The sequence below is a fragment of the Ammospiza nelsoni genome, chromosome 7 (assembly GCF_027579445.1).
Source record: "Ammospiza nelsoni isolate bAmmNel1 chromosome 7, bAmmNel1.pri, whole genome shotgun sequence".
NCBI classification, from domain to species: Eukaryota; Metazoa; Chordata; class Aves; order Passeriformes; family Passerellidae; genus Ammospiza; species Ammospiza nelsoni.
The window spans coordinates 5212230-5236869 of record NC_080639.1 but is presented as its reverse complement, the minus strand read 5'-3'; the positions used below and the strand labels follow the sequence as shown (position 1 = coordinate 5236869).

The window sequence follows — 24640 nt, the reverse complement described above, 5'->3', positions numbered from 1 at the left end:
TTCTTGCCCTGCATGTGGGCTAGTATAATATGTAATGTCCTTAATATATTCATAAATATTAATCAAGTCAACTCTTCTAAAATGTTTGTAGCCCTTTTAATGCAAATATTGTCTGGTTCTGTGGAATAAAATGAATTTCTGAATTGAAGTACAAACTGTAGGTTCTTGAAGCTATTTAAAACTTGCATTGAAAGTTGTCAGATTGTCAACTCCTTTGTAATGTCCTGTTCTCCTAAAAAAGAAGAAGAGTTTCTGGTGTTCCTAAGTTCCTGAGGAAAGAAATCAAAACTGTTATCGATTTATTATTATTATATAAAAATTGCCACAGCACTTAGAGAGAATCCACACAGGTAAAAGTAAGTCCTGTTGCTGTTGGGAAACATGTAGGCAGTTAGTAATTAGTAGAAAAAACAAAAGGAAAGGTAGAATAAGTATGTTCATGCACCAAACATGCAGATAAAGGCATGTAATGTTTGATACCCTTGAAGAAGTTGCCAATGAGGGGAAGCAAGGGAAAGATGAAATAAAAATCCATGTTCTCCAGAGCATAAGTATTTATATATGTCTGGGTGGTATTTCTCAAAGCTGGAGGAGCTTATGTTACTCAGATGAAACCTGTACATGGATATAGGAGAAAGACAACCCTGTAGAGAGAGAATTAGCAGAATCTGTGGAAGAAGGATGTGAGGAATTGGAGAGAGATTGAATGAGCTGTGGAGGGAATGCAGCTCCAGGTGGGCTTGAATTCACTCAAGATTTTAGGGCATTTCTGTAGCAGGCTCTGGGTAACTGAGCTCTGTTCAAGTGCTCAAGACCAAGTCCAAAATGTTGCTGACAATCCAGAGTGGGGAAAAAGAACCAGAATAATGATATTTGCTCAAAGTTTTCAAGAGCAGTGTCTGATAAATACAAAATTGTATATGTAAGACTCTATCATAGTGGAAGTTATTTTCTCATCATACAAAAATTCTCAGAATTTTTTTTTTTATAAAATCCTCTTAAAAAGTAAATTCCTGAGCAGAATTGAAGTCAGAATAAACTTTGAAAGTGAAATTAATTCTTACTCGGGTAAGCCCCTAATTTTAATTTTTTTTACATTATTTTAATTTCTTTTTTGATTGTATCATTTGTGAAGAAGCTCTCCAGAGATGACTTTGTGTGGAAAAAGGAGAGATTGAAAAGCCCAGCAGAACAGGAATGGAGGAAGGCACTGAAAAGCCCAGCAGAACAGGAATGGAGAAACCTCTGAGGAGTGATGGGAGGGAGGGCAGTCCCAGAAAGGAGAGGCAGCTGGGTTTGATCCAGGCAGGCTCAGATGTTCTGAGGCAGCAGGCACAGGCTGACACTGCTCCTTGCTCACTGCATCTCACAGGACTCTGTGCTTGGAGGGAAACACTGAGGAGCAAAAATCAGGCTTGACAGCTTGGCAGGTCCAGGCACCACTTGTGAATTTCTCAGTGGACGTGCCTTTGTAGTTTGGGAGCCCCAAGTGCTTTGATTATCAAGGTGAATTACAAGGTGTGCTGCTTTATTCATCCCCCACCCCTGCTGCTCTTGGCTCCCCACAGACTGTGCTGCTCAGGAGTGTCCCAGTCCTGGGAGCTGCTGAAGCATCAATCCACACCAATCTTCTTGACAGTCATAATGTCCTCTGCTAGCAGTGTGTGGTGAGAAACATCTGCAGGGTATGAAGAGAATCACACAAAATCTGGTACTAAAGATAAATTACTGCTTTCTTAGTTACAAATTACAAATAATATCATTTAAATAGCTAAGATGGTACAGGACCCACAAAGCCTCAGCAAATGAAAAGCACTTAATGACATACAGAGAAGAGTAGGTTCTTTAGTCACAGTAGCAAGATAATTTAAAACATTCCACTAACATCAAATGTATTTCTCCTTGTACTTGAAAAATTCCTAATGCCATTCTTCGATTCATTTTTATTTCTATGAAAAGAAGCAGGAATTATCTATGATGCCATTTTGTTTAATGTTTTGGCTTCCAAGATTTGATGCTGTAGTTGTTTGGTGGAACTAGGGGGACTTAGAGAACAAACAGTCACTGCTGAAGTTATGATTCCAGGATCTACAGGATGTTGCTACAATCTAATGTTTGTTTGTTTTAGTGAAATGCAGCAGCATTTGTCTGCATGGAAACTGTAATTTAGCATTAAGCAGTGGGATTTGACTATGCTACTGCAGGCTCTCTCTTAGAAGAGACCTTCACATATTCTTTTGGGGTCTGCAAAAAATCTGTCCCCAGGAAGAAATTAAGAGAGGTTTGGAGCCAGTGATTTTCAAGTGTTGGTTTTTATCACCCTTCCTTCAGAGGCACTGCCCAGGCTGGGTCAGCAGTCACACCAAGGTGACACTGTACATGTAAGCCAGCAGAACCAAAAGAAGCTCCTGGAGATGAGCAGGCTGGAAATTCAGGGACCATTTCAAACCCTGTTATGAAATAGTTTCTGCAGTGATGTGCTCAGGGACCATCCTGTTTGTTGTGCTCCACATTGCTTTTCCAGTGGTGTTAAGAGTTTGTGCACCTTTATGGGATTACTGCCCAATCCCACACCATTTCCACAACCCCTGGACCTCACAGGTAATTCCCTGGGCAGGCACTGTGTGGCTCTGCAATGCCCTTTGGAGGGGTTGAGTTCTGAGCATGAGCTGCCCGAGTGGGCAGGAGATGTGCAGCACATCCCAGGGATAGGTTCTGTCTGCACTCTCAGGGAGCTGCTGGATTCATGATGGACAGCACAGAAATCTTGGAAGTGGTTTCATGAGCAGAGTTTACATTACAGGGTTCCATTAATTGCACCTTTTAGCTGGAGAGTGAGGAACTGAAGCAAGGCAGGACTGGCCCTGGTGGGAGAGGCTGCTCAGGAGCTGCTGTGCACACCTGGGAGCCAGGGAGGACGAGGAGGAGGAGGAGGAGGAAGGGAATGTCAGCTTCACCCTCCTGCCTGGCCACTGAGCCAGCCAGAGCAACAGTCCTCCCAGGGAAGAGATTTGGAGATTACTGATAATAAAAGGTCCATGGACAGTGAGCTACAGAACACTTCCTCTGCTGGCTTTGGGGTTGTGAATGCTGAGTTTCACACTATACATTAAACAAGGCTGAGACTTGAAAGCCACCAACTCCCCTCTAAGCATTAAGTTAAAAAAGAGTTGTAAGGCTCAGGTTAATCACAAAGGTCTCTGTTGGCTATCTGTGGAATAGAATTATTTTGATTTGTGCTTTGAAATAGTCTTTAAAACCTCATTCAGGTCTCACTGCAGAAACAGATGGGTTTTATTTATCCTTTTACTACTATTGATAGCTATGAAAGAAACGTGAGATAGTCTGTATGTTCTACTTAGGACTTTTGAACACTTATTTCATGAAAAGGCATAATGATTTAATTTTTTAGAGGACGTTGAATTCCTGTATAGTTCAATAAAGCCTTTAGTTACCAGATTACATACTAAATTTGCCAGTGGTAAGAAACTTCTTTTGAGTGGTACGATTAATTTTCAGTCATCTAACTGGCTTTATGTAACACATCATATTTAGCAGTCAAGACATCTGTTAAAGTGTTTTATCAAACTGAGCTAATACAGGAGCCAAAAGAAAAAAAAAAGTTGTATTCATTTATTCTGCAAGGAAAAAAAACTATTTCAGAAATCTTTCATTCAGTTCCCCAGAGTACAGTATTCACTGTGTGCTTGGTGTTTTCAAGTATAGCAAAATTTTAATTTCAAAAGTAGCTTTATTTATTTCAAAATCTTTTATAAGCTTCATACGTTTTATACAAGGAAACAATTTCAACATAACATCATTCTCTCTCAAGCTTACAAAGCCTGCTATTTTTACCTCACAAACATGTGTGGGTGGGCATTAGATTTCCTTTGGGATTCTCAATCTCATTATTTTTATCAATAAAAAGCCTCTGCTGGACAAAGGAATAAATCACATATAAATGAAATATGAGAGATTACATGAGAAGCTCAGCTTTTGCTTAGTCTAATCCAATATTTTTGGCCAAACGTCTCAATGTCAAAGGCTTTATAAGTATTCTACAGGATCAGTCTGGCAAAGAGAAATCAATAACCAGGTAATGGATTTGATTAAAATTTTTCCCCTTCCACCCACTCCCAAAAGCCAAATGTTTCTACCCATTCTAATCTCTTCTGGCATGTGGCACTGTTGGTTATTCTCTGTGGAGTTTTGAGATGTAAATATATACATAAAGTATGTTTTCATTTCAAAGAGCTCTGTTAACTATTGGTGAGTATCTATTTCAAGAAAAAACTGAATCTCATTTGTATCTCATTTTTAGTTTCTTTGGAGAGCTCAGTTCTGCAGTGCTGAAAAGCATGAAAACATGGGCTGATGACAATTGGAACTTTGCTACAGATTTAGATCCTGATTTGTTGTTCAGTATTTGGCTTTTTTCTGAGGAGAATTTCCTCACACAGGCTAGGGCTCCCAGCAGATGTCCAAACTTCTGGAGATTTTCTTTGTTGCCAAATCCTCAGTTGCCTGCTTTACCCCAGTGCTTCTCATCTTCTGTCTCTGAGGTGGTTGTAGTGGCAGCCCACATGCCATCTGGAAGGTTTGCCTCCAGATACATTCATAATTAGGCCATTCATGTTCTCCAAGGCTGTTACCTCTTACCTCTGCTCTACAGAAGTAGTTTTCCCCATCAATAAAAGGACCAAAGAATGTTCCTATTGCATGGAACCTGGAGAGTCTTTCATTATATTGATTTTAGAAAGCAAACAGTGTGCAATTCCATAGTGTGGTTACTGAATAGGATTCACTTTTCATCCATGAAAAACTACCTTTGGCTTGTGTTTCTTATACAAGGAATGAAAACAGTGACCACTCCAAGGTAGTGATTCACTAATAATATCTCCATTACAATAATTCAGTGAGTGGCAGGAGAGAGAAGTGCTGAGGACAGCTGGAGACAGGAGAAGGAGGAAAGGTTTGGCAGAAGCAGCAGTCCTCCCACTGAGCAATTCAGATGTATATTTGAAATAACTACAGGAAGAAAACCCTTTGTCATAAATGCTGCCCTTTGCTGAAAGAACTCTGCAGTTGCTTTCACAGGTGGCTTTAAACACACTGAACTTCAACACCAGTGATTGCATCCTCTTGATAAACTAAAGCCATTTCTACTGATGAATTTGCAGCCCCTCCATCACAGATGCAGAATATCTCTGTAAAGGCTCTTTACAAAACCTCAATCTTCATACCCACAATGTGTGACCTTGGGTGCATTAGAAATCCTAATGGGGATAGAAAGTTAGCTGGTCTTTGTGTAGTATTATTTAATTTCTTATTTAATTACCTTATCTTCATCATCTATGCTTGCCCATAAGGTAATAGTTTTCAATTGTTCTGAATGCTTACCTTACACAGAAATGGTATTATTTTGCTTAAGTGATGACCTCATGTGCTACATTCTGCCATTATCTGAATTTTACACCTGAAAACAGACATATTTAATTTGGAGGGCTTTAAAGCAATCTGATATTAGGTTGAAAAGATACTGTGATTATCAATTTCACAAAAGAGGTGTGAAGTTTAATCATTCTCTTTAAAATTTCTCTTTCTGAAAAAACATCATTTAGTTATTAAGAATCACCATTTGGATGTAATTGTTTTGACTTAGAAATTGCAAGGAAACTTTCTGATCAACTGTGAGGTAATTAGATTTGGTGTTTACTTGAAAGAAAAAAAGTAATTTCTATATGATAACCACTTTGATAGAGAAAGAGTGGAGGAATAGGCAGTTGAAATCTCTTTATAGAGTATCAGTAAAATGGGATATTTCTAAACCTATTAGTTCAGCTTCACTGAAGCCACGAGTGTGTTCTCTGAAAGTTTTGCAGAAATTTGCCTGCTCTTCAAGGAGCTCTTGGTTTCTTTTTCTGTACATCTGTCTGATTTTCAGTTCCTGCAGCTCTTGCTGCCTGTGAGTCACCAGAAGCAGTTGAGTTTTGCTGATCATTTATTAAGGCTGTGAGAAAGAAACCTCTTGTTCAATTTGGTGGTTCAGATTTTGAGTAGTTTAGCTTTTCTTCTGGCCTCATCAGCATTTTGTGCTGGAGAGCTGGAGATGCAGAGGGAGCTGCCATCTCTCTGGGGCTGGGGAGTCTCAGTTCACTGCTCTGACCCTGGCCATGTTGCTCTGACTCTGTTCAGGGTTGTTATACACATCAAAACATCTCTCTTAATAGAATCTCTTGTGTTATGTTTCTCTGAGTGCAATTAGAATCTTGATGCCTTTAACATCCTCGGTTCATTATTGCTTTCTTCTGTGCAATAAAGGCAATTGTATTTTCCCTCAGGTCTGCTGCAAGGGTTCTAGTGGAGTGGCGAAGGAGATATCTGTGTTTGTTATATTGTTAAAATGAGCCTTTCCTAAAGTGCAGCTGTTAAAATAACAAACATTAGTGTTAGAGTTGACTAGAGAATGGCAATTCAATTGAGGCAATATCTAAGATATTTGAATTGGAAATAACCCCCAAATATTTAGAGTGTTTACAAGATTTTGTCTGGAGCACAAACTCCAGGTATGAATTGCACAGTCATTTATTGTGTTTCTGTGCTTCCCCTCAAGCTGTGTGGCTGCAGTAATTTGGGAAATTCCAGATTCAAAAACAGTTGCAGTAGCACAGGAAGCAGGAGGAGTTGCCCAGCTGGGAATGAGCATCAGGACTTGTTTGACTGTTGAGAAATGTGGATGTGGAACCAAGTTCTTATTTTGTGGTAATTACTGTCTTTGTGTCTGGGTAGTGTATATAAAACAAGTGGGGATCAGAGGGAGAAGGCCACGGTGTTTGTGTCTGTGGTTTAGATTACCTGTGCGAGTTGTTGTGTTTGAAGGGATTTCTGGTGTCCCCTCTCTTGAGCAGTCAGTGTTTAGGCTGCAAGGCCTCGTGGATGAAAGCTCAGTTTTCATACAAAGCCTTTCAGAGAAAGGGTAGAAATTTATATTCACTTTGCTATTCTGCTTTCTCTTGTATCAGCCCAGGATTCTGCTCATGTTCAGCATTTCCATTCCTCCTCCACTCTTGCAGTTAGATTTTTATTGATCACTGTCTCCATTAACTCACTCCCCATCCTCAAGCTGTGTCCCTGTATCCCCAGGGCATGACTCAGTGAGCTCATCACCTGCCCCAAGTACAAACACTGGGCTCATGCACTGTCCTGTGTGTTTTCTTGGCCTTCACTGCCAGGATCGTTACACAGAGTGAGTTAAATATCCTTCCAGGGGGCTGGGAATGTTCAAATCCCAGTGCAGAACTTTCCACTGGCTGCAAAATCTCTGTGCACTCACTGAACTCTCTCTGCATATGAATATGCAGCTTAAAAATGATGCTTTATACAAACATGCAAATGGGATTAATGACTGTGGTTCATTAGTGGCTATTGATTGTGATTAGACATCCCTGGACCACCACAGGGGGATGATAATGGATTTAAAACGACTGAGTCACAACTTTGCATTTCAGAGGAACCGAGACACAGGATTATCACTGTTAATATAGGTCATAAATCTGTTCTGTACATGGAATTCATGGATCTGAACTCCTTCCAAACTACATTTTTCCCTACTTCATCAGCCCTTCATTACAATTTGAGGATTTGGAGTCATTCCAGTGGAGGAAAAATGACCAGACTGGATGGGATGGGTGTTGAGATGAAGTATCACACTGTAATGGCTCACTGTTTAATGTATGTCATGGATATTGATTGGTACTATGCATGATTTTATGTGGGCTAAATACATTATTTTAAAAATTTAACAGTGTACAGAAAGACTTTAACTTACACCAAATTATTGTAACAAAAAGTCATGTTAAAAAAAATTATTAAAAATCTATAATGATCCTATGAATGTAGAACTATAGGCTGTGTTTAGAGTGGGCTAGCACTTGGGGAAAAAGGGATACTTGGGCACAGGAAGATGTGCAGGTAAGAGCAGTGGGAAAGGCCTCAGGTGAAACAGGATTGCTCACACAGCAGCTTTGGTACCAGTACTCAGGTCAGAAAGGAAAGATGGTTTTAAGTATGGAGGACTTGCTAAATTGAAATTTGTTGATAAATGGCATGAATTTGTTACCTTGGAGTTCACCCATCCCATACCAGGACTCTTCCTGGTAGTTAGGAGCACATTGTATTTAAAAGTTTGCAGAGGTGAACCTGTCACTCTTCAAGTGGAAGTAGCCTTGAGGAAGTTTACATGGAGAAGATGAACTTCATTCAAACAGAAGTTTGCTGCTCGTGTGATGCCTAGTCCCGGTGTCAGTCTGTCCAGAAGCAGTTTGGTGCCAATACCTTGCTTTGCTGTTTGCCCTTGCTGTCACAGCCAGCTGCCAGCCAGGCAGCACGAGGGGAAACGCTTCTCCTGGCACAGGTCAGCGTATGAGCAGGAAATGGCACAGAAAGATCTCCCAATTAGGTAAAGTGGAGTGAAAAATTGCCTCAAGTTTTGCACTTGGCACGGTACACTTTGACAGGATTCTGGGGATTTCCAGCCAATAGCCTCATGGCAAAAGATTTTGCAGGATGGTTGTGTTTTCCTTCCCTTACAAAAAGCCATGTGTCCATGTGCCATCCACCATCTGCTGGGTACTGCTCTGCTTCCTGCCTTTGGAAGGCTTTCCTTGGCTTGTAGAATGGCAGTTTATAATTGATTTTGTGTTTTTGAAATTTAATTTTTTTCCTCCTCACCTTCGATGATAAATGAGAAAAGAAAAGGTATTTTTGTATTTCTGCTGCTGAGTATTCTAGCATTCACCTTCTGTAAAAATGACATTTCATATCTATTAATAAAGTGAGGAAAATTTGGCTTAAGAATATTCTGAAGGATGAAACATATTACAATTACTACATAAAATGTGTCTTAGACACATAGACCACCAGGATAATTAAAGCAACACCCAAAACGAACCACGGATCCAAAAAAAACCTAGGGGTTCTTAATAAGAAGTGTCACTGTAAATAATTAATGAGTCTTAGAACTCCAGCAACAGAAAAGTGAACTATATCTGAAGTCTGTTTCAAGGTCAGAAAATCTTAGAAACAAAATCTTTGCTGCTGAGTGTTTTGTTCAAACACAGACGAAGACCATAAGGATGGCTCTCCATGCCAGAATTTTCTGGACCATCATCCAGTTCCCAGCAGTAAGTATCAGGGCATGCCTCAGAATAGCTAAGAATAGGAAAGGCATTGGTGAGGTTTGGTCTTAGTACTCCCCTGGACTCTCCTTCTTGTTTCAAAGTACTTTGAGCCAGATGCTGTTTCCATGTAATCCCTGGTGAATTCCTCTTCCATGTCTTTGTCCCATCTTTCTTTGGACCCACAGAGAGTTGAATCCACATCACCCTTTATAGAGGAAGTGTGCAAGCATCCTGTCTGGTGAGGCACAAAATCACCCATTGTCTTTCCAATCATTTTAATGGGAACTTCTTAAGTTGTAAATTGACTCCAACATTTTTTAAATTCAGCCCAATTTCCACCTTCTCTGGTGAGAGGAAAATGCAGGGCAGTGACAAAGCAGGAGAATAAAGAAGAGTTGCAACAGCTGCAGAGCTAAACTGATGTTTGGCATTTCCATCCCTTACATTGTTTTCAGCACCAACTGGAAAATGGAATTTTTAAATACAGCTGTTGTATCCCAAGGTGGGACTCCATTAGTAGATGTCTGCTTTCCTACGTGTACTTGTCTGGATTCCTGATTTTACCCTGTTTCCAAGTAAATTAGGTTTACAAGGATGTATTTCCCCCAACCCCCTTGCACATGTTCCTTATGGTCTCTTGCACTCTCTCTGGTAACTTTTAACTCACAGGGTAATTCTGGCCAAAATTCAATGACAGAACTCTAAAGAATCAATCAATTCTTGATATATTTATTTCATCAATAGCTAAGATGATGAAGGAAGTAGGCAAAAGATGCTTCCATAGGCACTCAGTGTTGATTAGTTCTGTGCTTCATGGAATAACTTTTTTTCCTAGGCATTTTCTTTCTTTATCTTCCCTCTCCGACCTGGCAGAAAATGTCACCAAAATTCAAGTAAACTTTAGCAGCATTTGCAGTTCTTCCCTTGTACTTTACCGTGCCTACTGTCAACCTGTGCTGATATTGCAAATAACATAGAGGCTTTTAGAATTTTGCTTTAGAATAATTGCATGAACAGAGGTAAATAAGAGACATCATTTTTCCAATTAACTGATTGGAATATTGATTTTGAAGTGTTTTTCAATGTCATGGTGAAAGACCCTTACCCCTGTGATGTTTTGGACTGTATGTTTAAGATTTGCTGTTGTGTTGCTGAGGCTTCTGATGCCTTGTGAAGGCTGGCCTAGAACACAGGCTGGACAGAGCTAAAGAATAAAGCAGGGATTTATTAAAAGGCCTCAATGGATCCACCTTGGGCAGCACAACAGCCCAGCCAGGGCTGAGCTGGGCTGAACCCAAAATGGTCACAAAATGGACAACTGGTCACAGAGTCTCACACTTTTATAATTTCTGGTCCATTTGCATACTGGAGTTTAATTGTCTAATTACAGCTTTAGGTTATGAAGTTCCATCCTTCTTGCTTTTCTCTCTTCATCCCACGTTGTTTATGCTCTTGGGCCTGAGATTTGGATCATTTGTCCTTGGTCCCCAGCTAGAGAAGGAATTGTTTTGTCTCCCTGCTCTGGGAAGAGAGCTCACCATCTCCTTATATGAAGCTGAGACCCACATACTAAAGCAGCACAGAATGTGAAAAATATAAAAGCTAAACCTGAGGCATCACTTGCATTGTTTAAGCTCCAGTCAGATGCTGCCTCTCGCTGCAGCTTTTTTAGGACAAAAATCTTGAACCCAGGTTGTGTTTGACTTAGTTTTGCTTTGAGAACTGTTGTTGGCCACAGGGTCTTCAGAGGGAACATGAACTATCCCTGGAGCAGCCTGAGATCCAGACCTCAGTCCCTTGTCCAGAAATATTTGAAGCAGGAGCAATATTTGCACTTTGGCTGTTGGTGTTAGGAGTGACACATTTACAGGGGAGCACTGTTGGTGTAGCTGTTGCCTTCATCTGACTGGCACTCCACAGAGGCACTCACCCTCCTGAAATGCTGTAAAGTGACTCTGTGCCAAAGGCTCATGTTGTTGCTGAATATGAGTTTTAATTATTAATGTGTCTACAACTTGGGAAGTGTTAATGGAGAGGTGTCTTTGTAGTGAGAACAGTGAAGCTGGAAGGAGCAGGAATGTGTAATGAAAAGAAATGTGTGTTTAGAATATATGGGGAGGAAAAATTTAAGGCTTGAGAAGTTAATGTTCCACCCCTTTTTGTGGAAGGTGGAATTAATGTTTCCAAAGTTGTTTCCACTCTAATTGTTTCTGGAAGAGCAGGTTTACAGTATCAGTTAGGAATACCAGAAATACCAGAAAGGTAGAACTTTATGTGCATTTCGTGGTTTTAAAAATGGTCTATCTATGGAGGCAAGACAGGGGTTATGGGTGCCATGGGCTCTCCATTGCCTAGAGTTTTGGAAAGATTCTTCTAGACAAATATTTTATTCAATACAAGCATGTTTCATCCATATAGTCCTTTGGTCTGCTAGAAAGTACAAACAGAAAACCCCCAAAACCAAGCCACACAAGACCCTACAAACCCAACTGTTTGGGATCCACAGAGCACCATGCACAAAGGTGCTGCTTCTTTACAAAAACACCACATTTCTGACAGCTGGCAAAGTAATTTGCATAAATGTGAATGTGTTTGAAGTGACAGAACAAGATAGGATTTACCTTTTTCTTGTCTCCTAATATCTTGCCTAGTTCTTTGATGTATTTGTTAAAAAACAAAGTGTTTTATTCTCCTCTGAGTTAGATATATGCACAGTGCACAGGATTTTTTGGAGCTTTCCCTGTTAGTGAGCAGTCTGAAATTCAAATGGAGTTTATGTATTGCTGCTGAGAATTAAGGCTGAGGTCATATTTTCATATGTTTTAATATCAAAATAAGCTTTATTTTTTTTAAAATCAGTCATATGATAAAGGACTGTGTGACTACCATACCTGGGTAAAACTGACAGGCTAAACATTAAAAACAGCTGCTTTCCCTGATACATTTGTTTCTTCCCCCCACATGCTCTTATAAGGAAAAATAGCACTGTACAAAAAACCTTGCAGCCATGGGTAACAAAACATTCCCTCAGATTTTGGAGCATTTCTTTTTATCTCCCAGGACTGAAAAATGCTGCAAATCAGAGAAAGTGTGTCATTATTGATCAGCTTTTAAGTAGATAGGGCTTTTTCCTAATAGCAGCATCTTGATTTAGGTGTCTGACTTGGCTTGACACAGCACTTTGCTGTTCATTATGTGTGTGTCTGGTGTGAATCCTGACCAGGAGGGTTTCCTGAGCAGGGGGTGCAGCCCTTGTGTGAAGCAGCCCTGACAGCCACCATTCCCTTTGTGCTTCCCAAAAATGCTGGTGTTAAGTTCCTACATGGATAATCACAGGTCCCCATCCTTTAATGACCTGATGCTTTTTTTGTGCACAGGGAATATTTGGGAACTTATCTTGCAAGGGGCTGGGGCACTGGGTTCCTGTATTCCTGAGTATTTTTGCCCTTACTTCCACTGTCAGTCTGTCCCTCAAAACTGCTTCCTGCTGCACTTTTGTTTCCAATCTCCACTATTTTTTCTCCTTTGATCTGTAAGGAGTGCTAAACCTCACTTGTAACTCCTTCCCCTGCTGCAGATTGCCAAATTGAATCCATTTGAACTACCTTCCTGCTCACATCTGTTTTCTGAAAGATTTTCATCACTGCCTGGATGGTGTATTTTTGAAATTCAGCCCAAGGAACCTGTTCTTTGTGTAGCATTTTGGGGATTATGTATTAAAAAATGCATAAACCATATATCTCTTTTTGTGATTCACAACAGTGGCAGTGCATGTTTCCCTCTGAATCAATTGCAGATTTCATCAGTCCCACTTTATACCTGACTCTGAATTTGTTTTAAGCTCCTATTTTATAAATGTCTAAGGGCTATGATAATTTGTCATTTCTCTAATTTTATCTATCTCCAGAACTGAGATCTGGCTTATTAAAACTGAAAGTGTTTCGTTAACAAAAGCACATTTATTCCTGACAGCTTGACAAAATTAGGGTCTCCTCAGAACCCCTACTCAGACTTCAAGCCTTTATGCTCTGATATATGTGACAAAAGCTTCAGGACTATTCTTGTGCAACGTTATAAAAAAATGTTGAGAGATTAATCTCTCCAGGCTTTGTCTGAGGCATGGGGGTGTAACTGCATTAATGAATATTATAATGATATTTTCACAAAAAATAGCAACCTAAACTGCAAGTGTTAAAAATAGGCAAAATCTTGGCTGGGTGATCTTTCATAGTGGCAAGTTCTCCCCTAAGATCTATCAGGTAAATGATGCACATATTTCAAGCTGTCACTTGGCTACTTTTACCAAGTGATTCAGTGGACATCTATTGGAAAAGGAGGAGAGGGAGAATATAACATAAAAGGGTTGACACCACAGGTCCCAGACCTTTATTTTTAAATTAACTGCAGCACTGAATTACATATCTCTGAGTGTATTCTTACTCAGAGTTTTACAATAGTGCTTAGGATCAACCCTTGAGCTGTTTTCAGTTCCCACAATTTTATATTCAGAGATGTGGAAGAAGGATTTCTACTGCCTGAGATAGGACCTTTGCCATTATTCAAATAAAAGAGTTTATTGGATCCTAAGGGCAAGGTCATCTTATTGATGTTGTTCAGATAACGGCAGAAATTGGTCTGAAAACCTACAGCTTAACTATTTCTGACCTGTACTTTTGTGTATTATCCCCAAACATTTTTCCTGTTTCTTGTTTTTGTGTAGTATGAAAACAATAGAAATAGATTTTTGCTTAGAAAGTAAAAACCTCTGTTATTCCTGGGAGGGCTGTGTTAACTTTTTTCAATATTTTAAAAGATTTTGAGATGAAGGCATTCTAGATGGATTGATCTAATTTTCATATCTTGATAGGAATTATATTAAAGAGGCAAATTACAGGATCCATGGATACATTTATGACAGTGAAGCCCTGGGAGCTGTGAGCATGGCTTTGGAAATTAAGCCTCAGAAATCAGTTGGGAATTCTCTGAAGGGTTTATTGAGCACTTGATCAAGGGAGGTTCATGAATTTCCTGTACTTGGATTTTCAGCAAATTCTTCTTGAGGTCATTTGACAGAAACTCTCATGGAAGCAGAACTGTCCTGAATAAAAAGGAAATTTATTTCACAAGTTTAAAAACTGGTGAAAGGATAGGAATCAAATGTCACTTTCAGAACAGAGAAATTAATTTCTGAGTCCCACAGGGATGTGTGCTGGGACCTAAGTTGTTAAGATGATCTTGGAAACTCGGGAAGGGAATGAGGATGAGCTTGCTTATTAGCCAGGGAAATGAAAAGGAGCATGTGAAGAATTACAGGAAAAATTCCTGTCTCTACAGTTGATTTGATGGTGAAGCAGCAGCTGAAAATCAGTGCAGGTGATGACAAAGGAATACACACAGGAAGAAACAGTCCTAAGATAAGAATAGATAATAGGTAAGCGTGTGTCTAATTATCAGCACTCAGGACGGAGATCTCAGAGCCACTGTGGTCAGTTTGCTGAAAATTTCTCTTCAGTAGTGCCAAAAATAGTAACTAAATGGAAAGAAGACAGAATAAAGCAGGAAACAGTGCCCTTGTGTACCTTCCTTGGGTACCTGTTCCTTCCCTTTCAGCTGGCAGGGTGCTGAGAGGGATGAGAAATGTGCTCCAAGGGCGCAAGGAATGAGTCAGAGTCTCCATCCTGGAGGGGAACAGGACAGGCCCTGTCCCACCACAGCTGGTGGCACACTCAGACATGGTGAAGGTGCACTCAGTGTTTGCTTTTCATCACAGCAGTAGAATTAGAAGCATGAAACAAAATGAAGTAAGGTGTTTAAGACCCCAGAAGAGCTTTTCACACAAGGCATAATTAAATTTTGGAATTCATTGACATAAGAGATTGCAGTTGCCAAAGGTTTGCATATGTTCAAAAATCAATTACTCATAGGGGAAAAAAAAAATCCATGGATTCTTCTTAAGCACAAAGAAATCCTGAGCCACAGGGTAGGTCTGGGAGGGTTTAATAAGAGAAACACTCTACATACTTTTTCTAATTATTTTATTAAGAATCTCCTACTAGTTATATAAAATGTTACAGATGGACTCTTAGTTTGAAGCCATATGTCCGTGCTTTAAGGAAATAGAATTATACTAGTTTATATCTGAGATTTGGCCAAAAAAAAAATCTGAGATGAACCCTGTATTTTTCATTTATGTAACATATCTATGACCCCAAGAGATGGTGAATGTGTTGAAGTGTTTATACAAACTTAGAAAAAACAAAATTAAAATGCTTTTAACAAATAAATAGATCTTGAAAATTGTATGAATTTGGAAAATAACAAAATATTCTTCCTTGAATCTATCTTATTGTATTTTGAAAGGTCTGGTTAACTCATAAATGAACTGCAAAAAGTAGGAATTTATTTGAAAGCCATACTTACTTTCCTGTAGGGATAGCCACTTCCTATCTCCCTTTCTTTTGATAGTGTATTTATTAATATGTGGCTCTCGGGGTCTTTCTGGGTTGCTGTGACCCCAAGAATGTTCAAAGTCTCTTTTCTCAGCCCGAGCACTTGAAGAATGAGTCGGAGCTCTTCATTTCTCAGTCTCAAGGTTGTTTATTGTATTTTATATGTAAAAAATTTTCTCCTGCCCTACTGAGGTCCGCTCAGCAAGACAGTCCAAGGCACAGTGACTGTCCCTGGGGTGGTGTTATGTCTTTATACAAAAAACTACCTGTACAATGTTTACAGTTACTTCCCAATGCCTATCACCTTTGTTAGACAGTGAGCTTCTACTCTAAACCAATCTGTAAGTGCCACCATCACAGCAGCAGATGGAGGCCAAGAAGAAGAAGGAGGAAGGCTGGACATGCCCACTTCCCTCCGTCTTGCCTCCTGAACCCCCATACCAAAAACCCCAAAATCTACTTTTCTACCCTGTGATAACTTCAGTAGTATTGCACTTAAACTGTTGTGGCTTGCTGATCTCCATCTAAGGTTGGTAATTTGCTCCACAGGTCATCATCAAACCCACAGGTGTTTTGGGCTCTGTATTCTCAGAGTTTAATTGTTAATTGCAGCCCCGAGATACGTGAAAAGTCTCTGTTTCGGCCCGCACGTCCAAAGAATGAGTCGGAGCTCTTCAGTTTTCAGTCTCAGAGTTGTTTATTGTATCTTATCTATAAAAATTTTTCTCCTGTCCAGCCAAGGTCCACTCAGCAGTACAGCCAGAGACACTCTGCCTGCCCCCGGGGCGCTGTTATCTCTTTATACTACAAACTATGTATAACATGTTTACAATCACTTTCCAATACCTATCACCTATGTTAGACAGTGAGCTTCTACTCTAAACCAATCTAAAAGTGCCAACAGCAGAAGATGGAGGTAGAGAAGAAGAAGAAGAAGAAGAAAGGCTGGACACGCCCAGATCCCTCCATCTTGCCTCCTGAACCCCCATACCAAAAACCCCAAAATCTACTTTTTCACTTCATGATAACTTCACTATTATTCTACCTAAACTGTCGTGGCTTGCTGATCTCCATATCAGGTTGGTAATTTGCTCCACGGGTCATAATCAAACCCACAGGTGTTTTGGGCTCTGTGCCAGGGCTTCTGAGCCCCCTGGTAGGGGTCCTGGCTGTCCTGGGTTCCCACATGTGGCCACTTCATCCATAGCATGTCAGAAAACTGTGCACAGTAAAATACGAACATTTCCAAAGATCATTTTTGTTCATATGTTCATATTGTTCGTTTATGTTTATATTTAAGGTAAAATCAACAATTGTAACTTAACCTGTCTTTCCAAACAGAGCTAAATTATTTTGCTTGACCATTTCTCATCTGTCTCCTGGCTCAGACGTGTTTTTTTCCTCTGGCAGTGGCACCCAGCTGGTGACATCGAGCGGTGACACCACGGTGCGGCTCTGGGACCTGTCGCGGAGCGGCTGCATCCTGACCCTGCGGGGCCATTCCCGCGCCGTGCGCGGCTGCACCTGGCACTCCTGCGGGGACTTCGTGGCCTCTGCCTCCGCCGACTGCACCAGCAAGATCTGGGATGTGAACAGGTACGGGGCTCTGTGCTCGCTAATTGATACCTTCATTAACCAGGGGTGGGGTTTAGCTCCCCATCGATGGGTGGAGTTCACTCGGAGAGCAGAGGGAATCAAAGGCAGCGCTGGAAAAATCAGCCTCTGGTGGGATTTACTAGATAAAGGGAGCTGGGAAGGACTTAAATTAAAATAGTGTCAAAAAGAAAGTGTTTGCTTTTACAGGCTTTCACTTGGTATCCATTATTCTTCACTGCTGCGGGTTTTTTAAGGGAAGAGCTTAGTGGAACTTCAATGTGTAATTTGAATAAGTAACTGCATAAAACTCTCAGTAAGTTTTGTATATGCTGTTTCAACCTCATAAGTACACAACACACTCTAAGGTTAGTCAAGTGGAAATTTATTTTAGTCATTATCTATGTTTCAGCAAGGTGACTCTTGATTAATAAATCAACATATACCTTCTTTGTTATCCAGGCAAATGCATTTTTATGAAGGTGCTTTTAAAATATCAGTGTATTTGTGCTTACCAATTAATTATTAGTTCCTTAACTCTCCCCAGTTGTCTTCAGTTTTGATTTACTTACCCCTTAAAGACATGGGATGGATTTATCTCTTTCCAAACTCTCTCTCTATAAACTAGACTCCTGTACTGTACTGTGCTACGTCTGATCATTAACAGCTGAATGCCATCAGTCCACAGAGAAGTTTCCAATCCTATAGGCCTTTTCCCTGGTTCTTTGTTATCCTGTCCTAATGGATTTTTCCATTTCCTATTGGTCTTTTACTTCCTTTGCATTTGAATGAGGTAAAATACCCCTTCATGATTGTTGGCCAATGCAGGGGAAGAAGCTTCACGGAAAAAGCAAGAGAGAATTTCTTTTTCTGTTCCTTTTTCCTAAATCCCTCCCAGTCTTCTGCAGCTGCAGTGAGCTCCTATTGGAGATTTTTCAAACTGTTGCAATTCATCCAGATTCCATTGAGAGTTAATTAAAACTCTGTCAGTATCAGATTTCCAGTCTTGCTTTCAAACCATGAATTGAAGAAGCATTAAATGATATTAAAAATATTGTTTTCAAAATGGGATAACTACCCATCCTTTCATGAATTATTCCAAATTATTTTGGAAAAAAAACCCCAACTAGTTAAGGTTTGGCAAAGTTCAAGCCAGCTGAGAGGTGGCTTTTATAACATGAATGGTCAGCAAGTCCTGAGAACAGATGATGTTCCACCACTGCTATCTGTAATAAGCATTAATGGTCAGTGTTTTCCTTAGAAATGGAAAGAGCAAAAATCTAATGTATTGTAACCTCTTTTCTTAACCTGTTGTATATTTCTAATGGTTTGATCATCCTTTATGGCATATTCATGACCTTTAAAAATAATACTAACAATAGCTTTAATTTTATGTCAGAATGGGTTTGAATTTGCATAGACAAAGGTTTTGTTTAGACAGTTGAAAATGCTTTCTCTACTGAGGAAGCTTTTGTAGTCAGAGGAATCAAAGCAAACCTTCACCACCAGCCCATGGTGCCTCCCACTCACACTCATCACCACCTCCCATTTCTGCCTCCAGTCTATCTGAGCTGTGCTTTGCTTGTGAAAATAAGAGAGTAACATCCCAGCCATGATGTGAAAGGCTCACTATCCGTGCAGAGTCACTGAAACACCAAAAATGATGCAAAATCTCAGTGGCTACAGGCAGCAGGAAGTGGTATAAAGATGTGACATAGTCTGATTAAAATAAGGTGTATTCAGAGTATGAAAAAAAACAAAGCCCCTATGCTGTGGGAGTCCTCACTGCTGGGGTTTTGGGGTTTTGGTGTGTTCCCAGTAAAAGCCATGTGCTGGGTGCTGTTGCATTGCCTCAGTGCAAAACAGGTGAGTTCTGCTGGTCGGTTCAAGTGAGTTTGTAGAGCTGTAGGTGGTGTAGGCACTTAATATGAAATGAGGGCTGTGCAGAAATGACACACTTTGGAAGAGCTTCTCTACAAGGGGTTTGATGACAATGTGGCTGTTTCAGGCTTAAGCCATCCTGGTTCTGCAGAACACTCAGCTGCAGCTGGGCCTTATGCCCATGTTGGCTCATTCAAGTGACAAATCAGCCTGTGCAGGATGTATAGCAAGATTTGGAAATTAGGGAAGGCTATGGACAGATTAATGAGCTGATGGTTTCCATTGGCTTGTTAAATTGCTGCTGTTGGATTTGGAGCTGCTCTACAGAAGAGCCTGCAGTGAGTTTGGGCTTGGCAGTGCTGCTTGCTGAGCTATCTGGCCAAGTGTGCAGCACTAATCCCAGCTGTCCCAGGGTGTCCTCTGGAATGTGCCACGAGCCTGGAGCTCTCTGGTGTGAGCACAGCCAGCTGGGCTGGCCACCACAGCAATGTGTGCCCTCCTTCAGCCTCCCTGGCAGCCTTGGGAGGGACAAGGAGCAGGCCTTCCATGGTTTATGATGCTTGGAATGTTACTTGTCTCCCCATCCCCACACAACAGGTGCTCATCCCGGTGCCATCATCAGCATTCTCTCTGTCCAAGTGATGCCTCAGGTTTAGCTTTTATATTTTTCACATTCTGTACTGCTTTAGTGTGTAATTCTGACCTTTATATTAAGGGATGGTGAGCTCTCTTCACAGAGCAGGGAGACAAAACAATTCCTTCTCTAGCTGGGGACCAAGGACAAATGATCCAAGTCTCAGCCTAAGAGCATAAACAATGGTGGAAGGAAGAGAGAAAACCAAGAAGGACAAGACTTCATAATCTAAAGCTGTAACTGGACAATTAACTCCAATATGCAAATGGATCAGAACTTATAAAAGTGACAGACCCCGTGACCAGTTGACCATTTTGTGACCATTTTGGTCCATCTTGGGTGCAGCCCTGGCTGGGCTCTTGTGCTGCCCAGGGTGCATCCATTGAGGCCTTTTAATAAATCCCTACTTCATAATTTTTTAATAAATCCCTTCTTTAACTCCATCTAGCCTCTGTTCTGTGCCAGCCTTGACAAGGCATCACAGGTGCCACAAGCTCTGAGCAGGGGACAGAGCCCAAGATAACATTCTTGTGGGAGGATAATAATCAGTGATCACAGTTAATCTGGTGGTTTTATTCTTTCCACTAACAAGGAATTAAGATGTTATAAATGAGAGCTGTCTTTCTTCCTTAATATTACATATTTGGATGGATGCCTGCTTTCAAATTGAATGGGCCTGGAAAGCAGCAGATTGTAGGGGAAGAAAAGCAAGAAGGATGTCAGAGTTATCACTGGCGCCTCTCTGAAAGAGGTATATTTTTAAAAAATGCTACAAATAAAAATACATCCATTTCTGTAGTGGGTGACAGTTGTTTTTCATTTCCTGAGTTTCAAAAAAGCCACTTTTATACATTAGGTACATACTTTTCTGTAAGTGTTGCTTTTGGAAAATATACAGCATTCTCTGTAGTTGCACACTTGGTGTAAGAAACTGGGGAGGCTATTTGCTATCTTTTAGCACTGAAATCCAAGGTGCAACTTGCACAATCATCAAAGCCCTTATTGGAGTTTAAAGAATTCAAGTTGCAACATCTCTTGAATAGGAAAAGGTTGCCAGTAGTTTTAATAAATTACAATTTAATAAATTATAATTCTTTGCCAATGATGAGAAAGCTCTGCCTACTAAATATTTGAATTTTATTTTCTTAGAATGTAAAATTACTGCTGGGGTTTTTGGTTTTTTGGGGGTTTTTATTATTCACAAATGTTTTTCTTGTCTGTATAATGAAAGTTTCAATCATATATCAAGCCACAAATGACATTCCTACCAGGAGGATAATGTGAGGTAGCTTTGTATAAAACTGTGTTCTAGACAACTTATGTGCCTTCTATGTAAAGATACAAGCTGAGTTTAAGAAATAAAACAGAAAGCAAAGAAACAAAAATCCAAGCCCCTTCCTTTTTCTCTGGAAATACAGACACAGGCTGAGACACAGCCATGATCTGAGTTACTGAAGGACTCAAGGGAGTCTGAGTTCTGCTGCTGGAACTTCCTGATGCTTTCTGCTGGGATAATTGGTTGCTTTTAAAGAGAATTAAAAAGAAAATGTTGTAACATTGGGATGGGGAGTGCAGGGAAGAAAGGTAACTTGTGTGCCTGCCATGGCTAGAAAAAAATGCAACCAAAACAAAACAGCAAAACAGGGACATATCTGCTACCTTCAAAATTATCCCCACTTCTTAATGATTATGGAAATAGGAAGTTGGAGAAGAAAGGGAGAGGTTTCTCATTTGTGGCCAGGATTTTATGCAGCAGCATAGCTCAGGTTGAAAATATGCAGCCAGTTATGTTCTAGCACAGCAGCCAGCTCCAGGGGTGTTTTCTCAGACCATAAATTCAACACTGTCAAAGTCATTTTGGCAGGATTAATTTCAATTATCCAGTGGTAAATAACATCAGAGATTTACAGCCTGATCTGTGATATGCAAATCAAGCTGAGCATCATATATCTCATGTAAACACAGGCGGTTGTTTCGCTTTGCAGACATATGCTCCACACCGAATGTTAAATGTGAACATTGTTATTTATGCTTTGAGCTTGAGAAATGGTTTGCAGCAGTCAGAACAGCCAGAATTGGTTTTCTCCAGTTGATCCATTCTGCACTCATTAGACCAGTTCTCCATTTTTCTCTACTTCCTTTCAAACTATGTGGAATTAGGCCAGGAAGAAATGCAATTGTGCTGTCCTGCAGCAGAGCCCAGGGTGAGGAAGTGTTTGTGAATTGGAGCTACTTCTGCTTCCTTAATCCATCACTCATTTGTTTTCCTTTTCCATTAACCTGGCAATTTTTGTCTACTCATGGAAATTTCTCCCATAATCAAATTTCATTTTATAATTTTAAAATGCGTGTTTACCTGAGTCTTCAGTCATTTCTATCCTTTGGTGCATTTGTTCAGGTGCAAATGTTAGAAGTGACTAATAGTGATTATTGTTGATTCTCCTGTAAAACCTCCAGGATAGCATCCTGTTACTGAGGTGTTAATATTTCTTTTACTTATTTCCAGATATACAAAAAAACGTTGTTGACACTTTTTGCTTCTCTGCAACAAGACTGGACATTCTCACTTCTTTGCCCAAGTGTCAGATGTATCTGACATTAATTACTAGTTTATATAAATAATTCCTTCTTTTGCTCCAATGCCCCTATTAAAATTATCTCCTGTTGTGATTTCTCTCCCCTTGGTAACTGCTGTTTATAGTTTTGTTTCTTTTCATGAGAAGCATTTAATTTTGGAAAATTTAGGGTTAGTATTTAAAGAAATGAAGCAGGGATGGAATTTGTTTAATTAGAAGCCCCTTGTCAGCTACAGTTTTCTTGGAATGATACCATTATATGATATCATGCAATGATGGCACTGCCTGTGTTTTATTAATACACATCTTGAGTGTGCTGTGCAAGACATGGTTAAGTTGATTTTAAACTACACTTTTAAACTGCTGCTACACTTTGGGGTGGGTTTTTTCTCTAGTTTCACTAAAGTAATGATTTAATGTAGCTGGAGTAGCCAAGTGGACTGGTCACACTCTTTGCTTTGTGCTATCAGAGCCCAGGGTTTGGCCTGGCTTCTCCTGCCATCCTTGACATTCATATTCTGTTTCTTTTTCTTCCTTTTCCCTTAGGCAATGGACAGCTTTGAATTGCATTATTTATTCACAGATTTGTAGGGTTTTTTCACCACACCAAATGCATCCGTATCAGGATCCCGAAAAATCACCTCAGAAGGAAACCAAAGATTTCCCAGTTTCAAAATGGAGCTGTATTTTCACTTTTTGAATCAGGGTGAGTGTGTGTAGCCAGTCCTTGTCCAGATACCCCATTTGAGGTATCTGAATGGCTGCTCAGTGGGACACAAGCCACAGGCTCCTCTGGCCAGATCCCACATTTAATTGATTCCAGTAAGAGTGGAGCTAATCTATTTTCAAGGAAGACAAATGTCCTCCAGGAAATTAGAAGGCAGGTAGAAGAACTCAGAGGAAATGTGGAAGGACCATTTTTGGGTAGTTTGTAATGTCTCTCCTGACAGCAGAGCAGGAAGTGCTTGCCATTTTGATAAAGGAGAATTCCCTTTGGAATCCCCCAAGGAGCACTGGAGAGACAAGCTGCTATTAATCCTTCAAATCAAATCCAAGCCTATGCCCAAGCCTCCAAATTTATAATTATGCTACAATTCCATAACACATTTTTCAGGATCAGGAATGTCTAAAATTTCATTGATATAATTCCCAGAGAGCCAATTGTAAAAAATCAATTTGCAAATGCGAATTATCAAGGAAAAGATTATATTCAAAGCAGAGCTATTCAGTTAAGGGGAAGATATTGCTAAATCTTCATAATACTGGATAAGATGAAGCTTGAAGTACAAAACTTTACAGGAAGTGTAGCTTGAACTCAATGTTGTAAACTTAAATCACATAGGGAATTTAGTATAAGGCAACATGCATCAACAATGAGAAATGTTTATTATGGTCACATATTTGCAGGTCCCAAAGGCCAGAAAAATCTTAGCTGATGCCCATGGAATGCCTGAGCTGGGCAAGCCACACCATTATTTACATCTGGTGAATAAACAAAGAGGTGAAGGGCTTTACTCAAGGTCAACAACTGAAGTCATCATTAAAACCCTGCCTTTCCATTCCTTGGGGATGATGAAAATATGTCAAGATTAGTTGTCTTCAAATCTTCCTACTGGGTGGGAAGAAAGAAAATCAGTATTGGATTTTCAGTAATAATATAGATCCATGAGAGATAGATGTTTATGTGATTATTAATTACTCTGTAAAAAATGACAGGAGTGTAACTTCTGAAATATTTGTAGTGGTGACTGCTGGCTACTGGTCTAGATAAATCCATTTTCTCTCTGGCTTTTACTGGAACCATCTGTGGCAATTTAGCCTGTGCACAAGAAGCATATTTGAAGATCTTAGTAGTTAAAGTGATAATTTTTCTTTTAGTTAAGAATATCTTGACTTTTTTTCATAAAGCATTAAATACACAGAAATGTAAGTGCTTTGCTTTCTGATTTCTGCTACTGGTCTTGAGATGCACAGGGGAGTTTTTGATTAATGGAGGGGGGAAAAAATCAAGTTACTACTTTTTTTTTTTTTCTTAAGCTGAAAATAGAGCTGGTTCTAAAATGTCTGAGTGCTGCAGAGATTTCTGAGTAGGCCTACCTGAACTCTACCATAGTTAGCTACATAGTATTTCTTTTATGAAGAGATAGATGAGAAAGTTGCTCTTGATTTACATTAAAGGATGTGTAATTTTCTGATCTCAGAAGTTTCCTTGCTTCTGTTGTTTCAGCATTCAGTATGGCTTGGTAAAAACATACTAGGTGCAGCTGTTAGGGTTTTTTTTATGTTCTAGTTGTCCTCCTTCAGGCCAGATTTCCTAAATTATGTGTA

The 24640-nt window shown here is 39.9% G+C and overlaps 1 protein-coding gene across 2 annotated transcripts in view; it reads left to right on the top strand.

The window, feature by feature from the left end:
* SPAG16 (sperm associated antigen 16) overlaps window positions 1–24640 on the top strand; it is a 375678-nt gene that overhangs the window by 181767 nt on the left and 169271 nt on the right. For both annotated transcript variants that reach the window (XM_059476201.1, XM_059476200.1), the window contains exon 12: window positions 17039–17224. In XM_059476201.1, the coding sequence (XP_059332184.1) occupies window positions 17039–17224 (186 nt within the window). The remainder of the gene's footprint in view (window positions 1–17038; window positions 17225–24640) is intronic.